The following is a 16333-nucleotide window of genomic DNA, read 5'->3' as shown; positions in this document are numbered from 1 at the left end:
TCTCCTTGGCCCGTCCTGGGCCGGTTACACGCAGCCTGTGGCACACTCTGCAGGGCAGAGCCCCTGCCCCGGTCTGAGCCTGGTCCCGACGCAGCACTGAAGACAGTTTTACAGTGATAGCAAAGGTTTCCTCCAGGTTGAAAGTGCCTGGCTGGGGGCCGTGGGTCCCCTCCTGTGCTGGCTCTGGGGCAAGCTGCCGAAATTCCTTTATTTACCTCCCTCCCCATCCCCCTGGCCAATCCCCCCTCTTTTTTCCGTTGTTGCTGTAAGAAAACACCCACAGACGCAGCTGTATTCAGATGGGATACCCACGCTGGGGCCAGTGTGAGTGTGGAAGGAAGAGCTGGGTTGGAAGCCAATGGAACTGTATGAACATATGAGAAGAAAGGTTTTCTTTTTTGAAAGGGGAGGGGAAGACATACCTCTTTCAACTCTGCAACGTACAAAACATTGAAACATGTTCATGAGAGAGCTTAATGTTCTAACAACATGTGCCTGACATAAACTGGCTTTTACAGAGTTTCTAAACAAGTCCTGGCTGAAAGATGTGAGAGATTATCAGGGAACAAAGAGGCTGAGTATTAAAAGGCGGTGCTGGTGGGACAGAGTTCGTTTACTCGCCGCTATTTCCTGAAGGTCTGTTGCTCTAAGTGCATGGAGCCTCCCAAACGCTCCATGGACAGAAGCATCCATGTCGCCCAGTCTCCCCTCCCCCGGGGCCCCAGCCAAATACAAGGTATTGCAGGATGTACTTACACACCCGAGTCAAAGGCAAACAGTGGGTCCACCACCAAGCTTACCCGGCCTCAGAGATCCTGGGAGCAGAAGCGTCCGGGGGCTCCCCGTGGACCCTCGGTCGGCGGCGACTGCTCTCAGGGTCGCTCACTCGCCCCTTTCCCAGCGACGTCTCGCCACGGGGGCGGCCGGCGGGGCCATCCTCACACCCGTTCAGCAGCCCGGGGCCGGCCTGCGCCCTGGCCCTTGCTGGCTGGCGGCCCTCGCAGTCACTCTCGTGCGGCGCGGGGGGCTTCCTCGGCAGCTTGTACCCGTGAGAAACCAGGAGGTCCTCCACGCTGTACATCGTGCACCGGCCGCATCAACACTCCGCCGCTGGGACTGTGGTGGTGGCGGTGGTGGTGGCAGGACCCACGCTGCAGGGACAACAGAGAGAGTCTGTGAGCAGTCGCCGAGTCCCCCTGTCCGACACCACCTCCCCCCACCCCCGGACCAAACCCGACCTTGGTTGTGGTGTCTGCAGAGAAAGGAAAGGAGCTGGACTCCCCATCCCATTCGAGCAGGGGGTCTGAGGGTGCTGGAGGGGCTTGGCAGAGTGTGGCACTAACTCTGGGGGCCCTGCCCTCCGATGGCCGCCTCTTTCAGGAGAGTCTGGAATCACGTTTAAGCCACGAAATGATTAACATTGTCCACCCACTCCCTGCCCCAGACGTCTGAAAACACCACACACAGGAGTGAGGACAAAATAAATACACACTCTGAAGCTGCAATCACTACTCCACGTTGCTAAACCGAGCAACTGCCAGCGTCCAGCTTAATCTGATTACACTTCCCTGCTTTCATCTTGTAGACACAGCTTTTGCTCCAGCAGAGCAGAGCGAGGTCTCTCATCAGCACAGGGATACACTTCAGTGGAAGCAATCTAGGTGGTTATCTAGCTGCTAAAAATAGATCTGAAGTCTTCAGGCTCATAATGAGAAAACCCACGACACACTGACCAAGTGTACACCCCCAGCCCACCACACAGTCCCAAATGTCTTTCCACGGGAAACTTTTGAGCGTCAAATTTCTCCCCAATATATCTTGGGTAAACAGTCTGTGTCTTTGAGCAAAGGGTGTTCACAGCCCAATCCTGCCATGGTACAAGAATTCAACAACAGCAACTTGCCAGCCAAACTGCCCTAAGGCAGCGGTACCAACCAAGACGGGTAAAGATGGACAGAAGCCTGCTGGAAAGCACATGTGTGCAAAGAGGTGGGGCTGTCTTGTTTATTTTTACACAAGAGCATCTTCTTTCCTGTGTCTTCTGGTTGTTAATAGGCAGTTTGATCATACAGATCTGCTGCTGCCTCCCCAGGGTCTGCAATGCTGGCCTGGATGACAGGCACACCGAAGGCCAGCCTGGAAGAGCCCGGCCAGCTCCAGCCCCGCTTGGCTGGTGGATGGAAATAGCACAGTGGCAGCCCCGGCAAACAATGGCCAGGAAATGCCTGCCGGCCCGTGTGCAGGTGAAAGGGAGACGCATGTGCTTCCTGCCGGCGGGAGTTCTCAGTGGGGCCCATCTCACAATCCTGCTGACCGTGCAGGACCTCGCCCTCATCACACGCCAGGCTGGGGCAGCAGCAGAATCTCCGCTGTCAGCACGGATTGCGGGGGGATATCCAACTCTGGAAGGTACCTGCACCGTATGGAAGACTCCCAAGCTCCGGCAGTTACTGTGCCGGTAGAACACTCTCTGTAGCAACTCCGCTGTTCCTGACGCCACCGCCCTTCGTCTTCCAGGAGCTTGTACAACACTGACATAGAAATGGAGGCACCAGAAAGGCAAGCATTTGTTCTTTGATGTGACTGAGCAAGTCACCAGGCTGGGGGCTGCAGAGGCAAGAGATTCATTCCAAACCCAGGGCTATGGGACATGGAGGCAAGGTCTTTGTTTTGCATCTGGCACATAGTAGGCTCTCAATAAATAACTGGATGTGGGAGAAAGGGACATTTGGGCTAGGTTTTGAAGGATGATTAGGAGTTCACTGCATAAACCACATGTGTAATGTGGATGAGAAGGGGAACTGGAAAATAGATGTGGGGTACCATTTATCCCAGGAGTAGAGAAATGACACAGCAGTGGATCCCTGGTAACCTGGACCAGGGTCCCCAGACTCTGGCTCAATGGCACACATCTGGTCAGCACCGCAGTTCAAGTTAGAGTTTAGGTTGAGGACACTGAGTTTCCCTCTGCTATTACGTCAGGCTCTTTAAAAACCAAGCAAAGTGCACTGCACCCAGCTGGCCACCCAACACACAGAGGAGCAGGCCGGTGTCCACCACAGGGGCCACTGTAGGGTGCTAAGCAGCGATGACCTTCAAGAAAAACATACAGGAGTCATGTCCCCTGGGGCTAGGAAAGTCAGCCGGCTATGGCTACGTCTGCGTGGGGGCAGATTCAGAGAACCCTTAAGTGGCATGACAATCAGGCCAAGCCATAAACAACTTTCAAAAAAGATTCAAACTCGTAAGTGCTGTAACTTGACGTCATAGGTCTGAGGTCCGAGGCGTACTGACTTGGGGGAGCTCCTAACTCGTCTGGTATCTCGGGGGCCAGCAGCTTGTGGGGAGCAGGAGAAAGGACACCAGCCTCAAGCTTCAACACATGGGCCGAGCAGCCCTACGGGAAGCGAGGGGAGCCCCACGGGCCCCACAACCCAGAGGGGTTCCCAGCCATCGTCTGACCCCCGGAGGACCCTTCTCCAGCAGACTTAGACTCCTGGCCTCCTCGACCCCAGCTCAGAGCCTGGGCTTCTCCCTCGCTCCACACCGAGGCTAAACATCACCTCTCCTCTCCCACAGAGTCCTCAACAGCCACACGGTCTTTCTAGCCCTTTGGATTGGACTGAACAGCCCCGCACAGTTCAAACCCATGTTGTTCAAGGGCGCCTCTTCGTAAAACAGCACGATATCACGCGTCGTCCTTTTAGTCCCGGCACCAAGCCTCAGTTTTCTGATCTGCAAAATGGCAACGCCACTATATTCCTGTCTCATCAGGCAGTGCTGAGGGCCAAACAAGCACACGTAAAAGCGTTAGTCGCCCCACGAATGTACGCCCATGGGTTTACCGTGCTACTCCGTCTCTGAGGGGCTACCTGCCCTCAAGAAAAGCTTTCATATTAGTTATTCACCGTGACCATTAGACCACGTCCTAACTTCTTCTGTGTCATTTGGGATGTAACTCTCTATTTCCAAAGTCATACACGCTTTGTATCACCCAGATACCTGTCTTTCATGAATGGCCACTTCAGTCACCACCCAAGTCACTTCCAACAGTGCATGTTACTTACATCAAAACACGATGCCTGGGTGCCTCTGATGCACCAGGCACTGAAACTCTAATAATGAATAAGACACATTCTTTACTCTTGAGAATCTTACTGGCTTGCTGTAGCGACAGCTAGAAACCAGGTCACTGAAACATAGCCCACGCGTCTATTAGTGACAGCAGCCTGCCACTTCTCCGGAGTGTCACGGCCCTGCGACCGGGATGAGGACAGGAGGATGCAGATGGGACCCGAACCCAGTCTCAAGGGGTCAGGAAGGCCTCTGGAAAACCGCTTCTAAGCCAAACAGATTGTCTCCCTCCGGGTGGAGCGGCACTGTGCGATCACTCTGCAGGTATGATTTTCCAGCCAGTTCACGTATGAATTCTTTCCCTCGCCCCTTTGCTCATTGTCTTGTATCAAATCCAGTGGAACATCTAGTGAAAGGGTCGAGTCCGTGCCGGCACCAGGTGCAACCCCAGGGAGGGAGGGACTTGGAGCCCCGGCTGCCGGAAGTCCAGGACACAAACGAGCCCACTTTCAGGATCTTTTTTCATTCTATGGGTATCTAACTACCAGTATGCAAAGGAGACATTTAAGATAAGAACATACATGTTAACAGAACAGTCCCTCACAGAGGGAGGCGCTGGGAGATGTCCTCGCTAGGAGAGTCTTAAGCAGGGGTTGAGGCAACGGGTTTAGAAGCTCTGTTGCTTTTCCAGGAACCCACTGAGGGTGTGTGCACACATCAATCAAAACTTGAAGGGAAAAATATTTACTTTCACAACCTGACAGGTGCTCCAATATTTTCTATTTGATTTCACTTTTTAAAAATGCTGGTCGCCACCCCCCTAAACGTCATGTCGCCCTCATCGGTCACAACCCACAGCCTGGAAAGCACTAGTGAAGAAGTCCATCCTGTGCTGGTCTGGATGCCAGACTAGATGGCCCCTGAGAATTCTGTCAAGTTCAAAGAGCCCATCAATCGATGAGAAATTGCTTCGTCCGACAAGTTCCTTGCTGTGTTCTCAACAGCACTGTGGCTCTTCCAGACTATCAAAAATCTCCTTTCCAAGAAAAGTCATGGCAACTAAGTGAAGCTACTTTCCTATTCCTCAGGGCATAAGATGAAAAGGAAGAAACCTTCCTAAGGGAAAGTCCTGTCTTCTGCTTCCTTCCTCACCCTACACCCGATCTACCTGGGACCTGACACCTGAGGCCTCGGCACACCGCATCACTGGTTGACAGATAAATCTGGCATCTCAGAAGTGAAGAGGGACAGGGACGCCAAACAGCCTTCAAAATGAACCGGGTCTGCGGTGCTGCTGCTTGGGAGAGCCATTCCTGGCGGGGTTTTTGTTTCTTTTGGGTTCACTATGGTTCTTTTCATCTTTCCCTACTATTTTCTAACCCACATATTCCTAGAGTAAGTCCAGCAATCCAAAGACAAAATTTATACAGCACTTTAAAAATTCTACCTTCCCCCATAAAAACCTGACAGTCTCGTAAAAGGGACTCGTGTCCTGGCGGGGCTCCTTCCCTGGGCAGCGTGTGCTCAGCTGTTTCTTCTCATCACAGGTGGGAGCGGCTGCAGACCTTCTACCCCGTCACCCCCACCCACCCCGACAGAGAGGGACCAGAAGCACAGTAGTAAGAAGAGAACGTGGGCTTTCAGGACAGAAGGGCCTGGCTTTCCAGCCTGGCTTCCGCTTGGTCGATGGCCTTTACCAAGTGACTTAACTTCCAAGCCTCAGTTTTCCAATCTGTAAAATAGATCTGCCAATTATTCCAAAGAAAAGTACATGGCCTCCAGGAGCCATTAGCGTGTCGGGATAGTCATTTCTACTGGACTTTGTGATGTTGCTCGATTTAACCAGAGAGAAATCCGGGCTCAACCTAGTCACCTGGACTCAGACATCTTCTCACCAGGCTGCAGCAAAACAAACCGTGTGATGAAAGCAAACTCTGTCAGGCAGCACACAGAAAGGGGAAAAACTGGATTTGTAACACACCAAAAAACGGTGAGGCTAAATGCAAACTTCTGGGGTTTACCCTCTGTTCTGTTATGAAACTGCATACTCACAAGTATCAAAACTCATAGTGTGACCAAGGAAATGGTGAAGGAAGACAAAAGGTAACACTGAGCTGGGTAAGAAGTCTGGGTTCAATCCACAATTCTCTTGTTCACCTCCACAGGACTGGTCTAAATTAAATTAAATTCATGAGATGAGACCCCAAAAGAAAAGCTGATAGCATGCAGGCTCTAATCCAGTGGGGTTAAAGGGGGCAGGGTTGGAGGAACAGCAGGGCTGAAGAGCCTGGCTTCCCAGGCTGGGCCTTTTGACAGACTCATGACATCGCCAGGTTTCTATGCTACGACTTTTTTCCGCTTGAGGATGCTTGTGGTAGGTGGTGAAACGCTCAAATACTCTCCAGCAGATGCATAACAAATTTACCAAGAATGTCTTCCAATTCGTGGTTAATTTATCCTCCAGCCACGCTGCCCGCCCCAATAAACTCTTCATACAAAGCAGAAGCTCAGAGAAGCAGCACAGGAAAAGAGAATTGCATCAACCATCCATCCACTGAGCACCTGCCATGTGCCAGCTACTCTGTTAGTTGCTTGGCACATCTTACTTCCTTTCCTATTCCCAGTAAACTTCCTGCTGTAGATACAAATGTCTCCATTTTACAGACGAGAAAAACCGAGGCTGAGAGTCCGAGGTCACACAGCTCATAAGTGCAGACCCCAGGGTCAAACCAGGCTCTGTCCAGCTTGCTACTATTTTAGGCTCTATATTTCCTTAATAGCAATGAAAGTTTCCTAATCTACTAAATAATGCATAAATATAAACCGAAAAAGACAAGAAGCCATGGTGGCATAAAAATTTTAAACTGCATATTTAAAAGGAAAAAATTTCTCCTTTATTCTCTGGGGTTAGGATGGCACTTCTAGGTGATTCTTTCCTGGTACCCACCAAGCACACACATACTCCATGCACGCATGTGTGCACGCACGCACACGCCCACACGATGGCTGATGCCTGGCTTGACTGTCTAGCAATGCTAGCATTGATTCCTAAATACTCGGTAATGGGATTCATTCCCAGATACAGCACTGAGGTGCTTTGTGACCTTCAGCAGACCTCATCAATCATTTTGGGTTTCAGGCTCTTGGTCAGTGACCTGGAGTTATCATAAAACCTTGAAAAGCAGACACACCGCATCTATGAGAAATGGAAGAGGATTGAGTTACTTTCAGGAAAAAAAAAAAAACTAAATTCTAAAAGAAAAAAAAAGATCTATATAGAAATAGCCACTTCTATCTGCAACATGATAGGAGTCTGGACTTAACTGAGCAAACAATGCGAAACCACAGAAGGGTCTGGGCAGGCAAAGGAGAGATGTTTTGACGGTGAATCGGGAAAGAGGGGGACTGACGTGGTTAGAACAAGGACAGATGTGGACAAGCAGTCACAAGTCCCCTCCACTGTAACACGGAGGGGTGGCAACAGGGGGGATAAGAAAAACAAAGGGATTAAGAGCCATTTTCAAGGGAAGAGGTGCAGTGGATCTCAGTCTTGGTGACTAAGGTGCTGGTCCTTTCATTATGAGAAACACAGAGATTGGAAATAACTCTTGGCTGAAGGTGACAGGTAATTTGATTTTGATTTAACTAGCTTATTCCTGCAAACGTTTCTTGTGCCCAAATCAGTTTCAAATGGGTTTTCATCAGAATTTTTGTCGTTTCCAAAGAACCTGAGTGAAACTACATAAAGTCATCTTTCTGTGTGGGAGACTTCTAAGTTCTTTAAATATTAGCTGTGTCCTTTGCATTCAGGCTGAAGGGCCGATAAAGTTAGGAAAGCACCAAGAATCCATTAGGATTTGAGCATGGAGTGAGTGGTCCACCCCACCCCCTCCCCCTAGGGATGATTTCTGTTTCCCCTCATCACTCAATACACATCGGCTGTGTGGGACTGAGGCTGAGACAATGCCTGAGAGAAAGGGGGAGAATCCATGGGTCTCAGTCTTCCCCGGAAACAGCAAAATGTGAAGGCTGAGCTGGAGGTTCGTCAGGTTCCTTCTCGCTCTAGAAATCGCCCCTTTCCCTCACCTGCTCTCCCCGGTGACCAACAAGCACGCACTTCCTAGTCAGCTGGCCCCAGTGAGGAGAACACAGCTTGTGGTTGTGCCACAGAACACAGCTAACTGGGTCATGTGAAGACGGACCCTCTGGCCTTGGCCTCGTTAGTAGCAGCCATACGAGGCCAACCAAGGGAGCAGAGCTGAAGAGCCATGCACTGATTGGAGGGGGAGGAGGGGGCGGGTCAGGCCAGGGAGACCATCCAGCAGCTGTCCCTCCCAGGACCCCCAGAGCGCAGGCGCCGCCCACTGACTCTGGGGACATAAAGACACAGGAGCGCCATCAACACCCGCCCCTGAGGATGGTGTCGTCTAGGCGGTCACTTCAGTCACAGGCATCCTCAACACTAGAGGTTGAGACTCGCCCACGAATGTTAATGAACAGGTGCCACAGACTCCTCCCTTTCCATTTATAAAAATATTCTCATATTTACAGTTACCAGGCTCCCCAAGACAGTGAAATGAAACAAAATATTCATAAACCGATTAAATCAACCAAAACTTGTCTTCCTTTTTAATGTGTGCCCAGAACACGAAAGCTAATAAAGGAAAGAGACAAACACCCAACTAAAAATACGAAACAAATGTTCACCCCTACCTGTGATCCAGGACATGTAAATTAACCCAAAATGCCATTATTCACCTCCGAAATTATTAAAGCTTCTAGAAAGCAGGATCTGCTGTTGGTGAGGGCCTGGTGAGTGAGCTACAAAGGTTCTCCTGTTTGTGGGTATATGAATGTGGGGGGCGGGTCTGTAGGTAAACTGGCTACTTCCTTTCTTAAAAGTGATTAATATTATAAGATCTTTAAAAATCTGAAAATTTGTGGACTAATAATCTCACTTCTTGGGATCCATCCTCATGAAATAATCAGAGATACACACAGAGTTTTACATAAGGATACGTATCTAAGTTTTAATTATGATAACAGAGAAAAAAGCTAGAGTAAATGTTCATTTAAGAGATGGTTAAAAAAATCCTGCGGCATCCACGTGGTAGGCTAAAATATGCACACATGTGTATCCAATTATGTTTTCAGATACATATTTCTTTTTTTTTTATTTTGTGTTTTCAGATATATCATGGTACAGGAGAAAATGCTCATGGTACCATGTTGAGTAATAGAGACGGGATATAAAGCCTAGATGTAGTGTGTATAAGACCAATTTCATTTACATACACACACACACACACACACACAGAGCGGGGAGAAACTCCAAAAGGAAACAGACCAGAATATCAACAGTGGTATTGGGTTCTGAGTTTTTCTTTAAATGTCCTTATTTATACTTTGCTGTATTTTATGATGTTCTGTCATGAAATATACTAGATTGAACCATATGAAGTTGCTATTTTGCAGGTAAAAAATGGTCAAATATTGGTACTTTCTTGTTCTTTAGCTTAATATCTTTTCCTCATCAGGGGATAAAACCTTAAAAACAAAAAGTTGCTTAGGTAGGATCAGGAAAATGTATCTGCAAAAACGTATCACTTATTTGGAAGACTCGATGAGAGTAAGACACAGAAGAAAAGAATAAATGAATAGTAAATTACATCAGGTTTGAAGGGTCTAGTACATGCTATGTGTGTCTTACCTGCTACAGAGATATTTGACCAGCCTCTACTAGGTTGAAAATCACATGTTCTGCTGACAAAATTGAATATAAGATTACAAGCAGCATTCTAAAGGTCTTGATGAGACATTGGTACTCGTCTAGAAAACCTAAACTTCTCAGTTATACTCGCTGACATTCCATACTTAAGATGTATTTAGTCCCTCAAATTGTTGGCAGTTGACTGTAAATATTTCTTCAACTGACAATGTCTTGGTCTAATGTTATGATTAATATATAACAAAGTACTTTTTTTAAACAAGAGGTAAATAGCCAAGACACAAAACAAACCAGATTGCAGCACTTTGCTAACTTGCACAGACTTTTAATGCTTTCTCCAGCTTTTTTTTTTTTTGATGGCAGAACCATGTATTTTATTATGAGCAAAAGGGTTGCTATTTCCCTTCCCAGTCTTAATAATTAAAGAGCTCAACACTTCCAGTCTGAATTCTGGTACAATAAGTGCTCACACTGTCATTACCACACCACAGAGCAATGACCATCTCCTTCAGGGCCCTCAAGTGGTTAAAACTTCCTAAGACAGAAAAGCAGACTGATTCACTGAGTTGAGTTTCTTTAAGGTGACCAAAAAACCAACCAACCAACCAACAAAAAACCCTGAGATGGAAAACTTGGGTCTAAGATCAAAAGGCTTCAGGAATGCTCACCTTGCTGGGTTGGGTTGGTGTTAAGGCACTGATTAAAAAAGAGTAGAAAATAAAGTAGCAAATATTATGGACTTAACTTCTTTCATAAGTATTTTTTCTTCTAATTTCTCTCTTCTGTCCTTTACCCCACAACTTGCATGAACACAGTCACACTCACACACACTTTCCTGTCTTCTCTCTCACTTCTAAATTCTGTCACACAATGATTGCTCTGGAGATCCCACCCATTTTTATGAGACCCTAAGTACCTCATTAATGTTCCTGAAAGATTAGCGGTCACTGAGAAAAGGACTGACATTGGATAAGATAGTTGGCTATTTGCAAAAACAACTATAAAACTTATAATAGGTTAGAATTAAATTCCACTATCACCACATGGGTCAAATTCCACATACAGGTTAGAATTAAACTCCACTATCATCATATATGTCAAGCTCCACATATAAAGATTCCTAAAATTGTCTCTTGAACTTACAACACATTAGCTTTGTTTTTAAATGTCTTTAGAATAAGAAAGCCAAAGTTTTACAAAAATGGTAAAGTTTAAATTATTTCACATAATTCTTACATTATTTTGTAATTAGGAAAGTCTCTATATAAAGTTATTCTAGAAGTAAGCACTGAAAAATTCACTGTTTAAGTAAAAAGTAAAAGTTCCAAATAATCCCACTGTGTCGAGATAACCATCTGGTTTCCATTTCCCCAACTAGTCATCCTATACATACAGTTGCTTTCTCTCTCCTTTTTTCCCCCTCTTTGAAATATATCTTGGTGTCCCTTCATAATAGTACCTGAATTCTTGCATTTACACACAGAAGAAACAAGCTTAATACCCAAGCTCGAGAGAGAGAACCAAAAAGCAGCAAACTACGATGATATTCAGTGGCCTGATAGTAAGTCTTTGCCAGTTTAGCCAGGCTGTTCCTAACTATATTACCTACAGAAAGTTTTCGGAAAATACATTTAAAGAAAGTAAAGGTAACGAGCCAAATTTTAAACAAGATACCACAAATTCAAACCAAGATAATGAAGCTTTAACACCAAGGTGGTTCCTGTATTTTTTAAATGACAAGTAGAGTTTAAAAAATATATCAGAGGATTGGAGACTGATACAGCCCACTCTGGGCTGCTGGCCTTAGCAAGTGGGTGTCCCCTGGCATTCCTTAAGTCAGCTGGCCCTTGAAACAAAGCACCATGGCAAAGTCTTCTGCTAACCATCTGCTAAAAAAAAACGATTCAACTGCAGTAATGGGTTCAGCAATAGACCCGGAGGATTTCAGAGACAAAGTCTTTGCTTATCAAAATAAAAACCACAATAGAACAATTGTTTCAATCCAACGCTCTGTTTTCCAAACTCTCTCTAGATTGATTAGTGTGAAGTCCGGCCAAGCTCATTAAGGGAGAAAATTCTGGACCCTTACAGCGTGGCTGGTGTCAACTGTCCTCCCAAACTCCAGGGCTCTCCAGCTAGGACCATGAGAACTTGGTGGAACCACAGACTCCTGGGCTTTCTTTACTGATAGCACTTCCAGGACTGATTTTTAAAATGTATTTTAAAAATTAGATTCCCAGGATCTTTTCAAAGCAATTGCTTTTTTTTTTAAACTGAAAAACTGGCTCTCATTTATTCTCCTTGTGTACCTCCAATCTCCAGTTACCTCTTTCAGCTAAAATTTTACAGCCAAATGCCGCTGGAATCTGTGACTACTCAGATGTTATTAGATAACTCTGATTGTGGACACTCGGGCATTTTAAGTTATGTTCCAAGGAGGTGGAAAGACAAAAATTCTTTTTTTTTTTTTTTTCTGGCACAGGCTTCCTCCAGCCACCCAATCCCCCTAAATCTCTTGGGCCTGCCAAGGGCCTGACCTTCCAATCTCTGCAGCAGAGGGTGACGTTTGGCGGGAGGAAAGCACAGAAGATTAAGGCCTCTGTTCAACAAATATTTGCTCACCCACTCCAGCGGGAGTGAAACAGTTTGCTACGTGCTGCCTGCCCTGAGCAACACTTAGAGCCCTTCAGGAAGCTTGTTCAGCTGTTGGCCAAGAATTAAGACACCTAACATCAAGGTAAATATAAAGTCCAAACCCGTAGAACATTATGGAAAACCAAATGAATTGACCAAACTCCCAATTCCGTGTGAAAACCAACACAAGTTCCCAGAAATAGAATCTGTGGATGATTTCCCCCCAAAAAATTTACACTCACTTTTCTTGCTGGATGGTCTTAATCCAGTCATGTTAAATTCTAAAACTGCCTGACGTAAAGCAACATGTCCCTGAAGTTTTACCTGCACAGCCTGCACCCATTCAGGGCACTGAGTCTGCAATTTCGGTCAAAGCATTTCTGGCTGCCTGAATCCCTGACCCACTCCCCTCCCAAGAATCCCCTCCCGTCTTCCAGTCCTCCTCTCAAATCCCCGGGATATCTATTTGCTAATCTGAAAAGACAAAAGAGCCAGAGAAAGGAGAACATGTCCTAGTTGGGTGGTCCACACAGCTCCACCCTCTCCCCCAGGGCCAGGCAACCAGATCTCCCGTGGGGGCAGGGGATGCCGGGGGGAGGAAGAGTGGGTGGCAGCCGCGGGTGTGTGTTGGGGGACGGGGAGTGACCTGCCTAAACTAATTCCCCAAAGTCCTCTGCTCCTAGAAAGCGTGGAGGAACAGGGTCTAGGGCATGACCAGGTTATGCTGGCATAAAGTTCCCGTTTTCCCTTTTTTCTTCAGTAGTGAAATCACAGCTTCTTTTTCAACCCCCCTAGAAGAATTCGAGGCGCTCGGCTGCTGTTACCAGTGTCAGGGAGCAAGAGCGGCGCTTTCAGCTGTAAGCTCTGAGCCTCACTGCGGTCAGGGCATCTAGGAGAATATTGGCATTCCGGGGTGAACTGACGGCGATTAGGGATGAGGGGCGCAGAGAGCGCGCGCGGAGACCCCGGGCCGGCAGGCGGGCTCCAGATCCCATAAACCAGCTGATTAACGAGATTTACAGCGCTCGCAGGCGGGGCTCTTTCCTTTCTCCCACCCTTTTTTCCTTTTTTTTTCTCTTTTGCTTAACCGCAAGCAGCCGGGGGCCGGGCCGCCGCGGGCACTGGCTGGGCGGCGATTAGCGCCCTAATCCCAGCGCTGACCCGCCGCGGGGTGGGCGCGCGGGGCTGGGCGGGGCCGGGCGGAGGCGCGGCCCCGAGCTCCCAACGTCCTGCGGGCAGCTCCCGGCTGCCGGGGGCGGGGTAGGGTGAAGAGGAGGCGACTCGTGGGAACCGGGGATCTCGGGGACCCTGCGCAGCGGCTGTCAGTTCCTGGGGTGGAGATACCCGCGAAGTCGCGGCGCGCAAGCGAGGGAGGAGGCTGGCTGGCCCCGGGCTGTGGCCAGCACGCCGAGAGGGGGACAGCGACCCCCGCCCTCTGGGCCCTCCCCGCGCCGAGGGACTATGAGAGCGCCAACGCCAGCAGCTGCCCTCGGCGCCGACCCGGGAACGCGCGCCCGGGGCTGGGCACCTGAGGGCGGGGACTCGCCCTCCCAGCAAAGGTGCGCCCCCGCCCAAGGCTGCCGGGCTGGGGATCGCGCGGGGTCTCCGGGCGGGATGCGGACATCCCCCAACGCTGAAAAGGGCGCGGATCCGAGCAACGTCCGGGCTGCAGAAGTTGGGGGGCGAGCGGGAGAGGCTGGGGGCGAGGCCCGCGAAGCGCCGTAGGAGGAGGCCAAATGGACGGTTGGAGTCAGAAGCGGCGAGAGACGCGGGGACTTACCGATCGGCTCCCTCATGCTGCCCGGAGCCGCCGCCGCCGCCGCCGCCGCACCGGCCGGCCGGGGACCAGCGCGACCCGCCCCGCTCGCAGCCGCCGCGGCCGAGCATGCCCGGAGCCGCCGCCGCCCGGCTCCGCCCACCGCCGGCCCTGCTCCACCCCGCGCACTCGCTCCGCCCCGCCCGCCGCCAGGCCTCGCCTCGCCCATCTCCACGCTCCGCCCCGCCCGCCCCGTGGCCTCCAGGCTGCACTGTCCCGCGCGTGGGCTGCACCCGGGCAGACTCGTGGGCAGAGAGCCTGGATCACCGGCCTCCTCCGGGCCCCGCCTGGGTGGATTATGCCGAAGGCACAGGTGAACTGGCTACCCTTCCCTCTCTTCCTGTCATTTGGGTTTGGGCGGCTTCAACCCTGTGAGAATGTCCCCCCGACGCACGCACAAACACGCACACAGATACGTGTCCGTATATACACAGCCACACATAGATGCACACAAGCTCTCATATACAGTCACACACACACTTTCACAAAGCACACACGCACCAAAGGCATGAATAGCAGAGGACAGTGACAGGGACAACAGCTTAGTGCTGAGATCTCCTTTAAAAACAGACATCTAAGAGTCTTAGCTTTAGGCTGGAGACGTCGCAGGTGACAGATGAAGAAATTGTAGTCCTATGAGGTGCTGCCGCTGGAAACTGGGAGGCACTAGAGTTAGCAAAATGCAGAATCTGGCCCAAGACCCTCGTTCTGGACCCTAACCACAAATTGTGTACAGTCTGAGAGAGGAAAAAAAAAGCCCAACACGCTAGTGCTGGAAAAGAAAAACCATATAATCAGGGCTGTGTGGTGCATTATCTGCAGCGCATCCCAGGAAACCAGTGGGAGAGGCAGGAGTAGAAAGCATGATCTGGATGGAGTTCAAGGGGCAGATGGCTTGGGTCCTGATCTTGGATGCTTCTGCCACTTTCTAGATGTATAACCTAACTTTATTAACCCCAATTTCCTCTCTAACAAGATAGGGACAATGACGGTGTATAGGAAAGCCATGAGAATAGGAAAGCCATGAGAATTAAGTGAGATAATTCCTTTTGAGCACTCAACACAGTCCTAGCACATGGTAAGAAAGCAGACATGTTAGCTTCTCCCACTAACAGTGGTACTAACACTGGTACCCTGTGGGAAGGCTTCCTGGGGAGTCCCCTGAAGGCAGGTGGGATGTACTAAGCAAAGACAAAGTTGATCATCTCCAGGCTGGGAAAATAAGATGGGAAAACAGAAAAAAAAAATGAAATGCATAAAAGATGAAAATTAGAACATTTTCTAACACCATATACAAAAATACAGTCAAAATGGGTTAAAGACTTAAATGCAAGACCAGATACTATAAACTTCTAGAAGAAAACATAGGCAGAACACTCTTGAACATAAATCACAGCAATATATATTTTAAACCAACTCCTAGAGTAATGGAAATAAAAGCAAAAATAAACAAATGGGATCTAATTAAACTTATAAGCTTTTCTACAGCTAAGGATACCATCAACAAAACAAAAAGACAACCTACAGAATGGGAGAAAATATTTGCAAATCATGCAACTGACAGAGGACTAATTTCCAAAATATACAAACAGCTCATACACCTTAATATCAAAGAAACAAGCAATCCAATCAAAAAATGGGCAGAAGACCTAGACATCTCTCCAAAGAAGACATACAGATGGCCCACAAGCACATGAAAAGATGCTCAACATCACTACTTGTTAGAGAAATGCAAACCAAAACTACAGTGAGATATCACCTCACACCAGTCAGAATAGCCATCACTGAAGAGTCTATAAATGATAAATGCTGGAGAGGGTGTGGAGAAAAGGGAACCCTCCCATACTGTTGGGAGAATCTAAATTGGGGCAGCCACTATGGAGGACAGTACGGAGATTCCTTAAAAAACTAAAAAGAGACTTACCATATGATCCAGCAATCCGAGTCCTAGGCATATATCCAGAGAAAAATACAATTCAAAAAGACACATGCACCCCAATGTTCACAGCAGCACTATTTACAATGGCCAAGACATGGAAACAATCTAAATGTCCATTGACAGATGACTGGATAAAGAAGAT

The 16333-nt window shown here is 48.5% G+C and overlaps 1 protein-coding gene across 1 annotated transcript in view; it reads right to left on the bottom strand.

Moving 5' to 3' along the window:
* Window positions 1-14374, bottom strand: part of JCAD (junctional cadherin 5 associated) — a 38577-nt gene extending 24203 nt beyond the window's left edge. The window contains 2 exon segments of the mRNA XM_032474008.1: window positions 801-1151; window positions 14217-14374. Coding sequence (XP_032329899.1) covers window positions 801-1081 — 281 coding nt within the window. The 5' untranslated portion in view covers window positions 1082-1151; window positions 14217-14374.
* Between the last annotated feature and the right edge of the window lie 1959 nt (window positions 14375-16333).

This window comes from Camelus ferus, chromosome 35 (genome assembly GCF_009834535.1).
Source record: "Camelus ferus isolate YT-003-E chromosome 35, BCGSAC_Cfer_1.0, whole genome shotgun sequence".
In the NCBI taxonomy this organism is placed as follows: domain Eukaryota; kingdom Metazoa; phylum Chordata; class Mammalia; order Artiodactyla; family Camelidae; genus Camelus; species Camelus ferus.
Note: the sequence above shows the minus strand (reverse complement) of the source record. Positions and strands in the feature narration are given on the sequence as shown.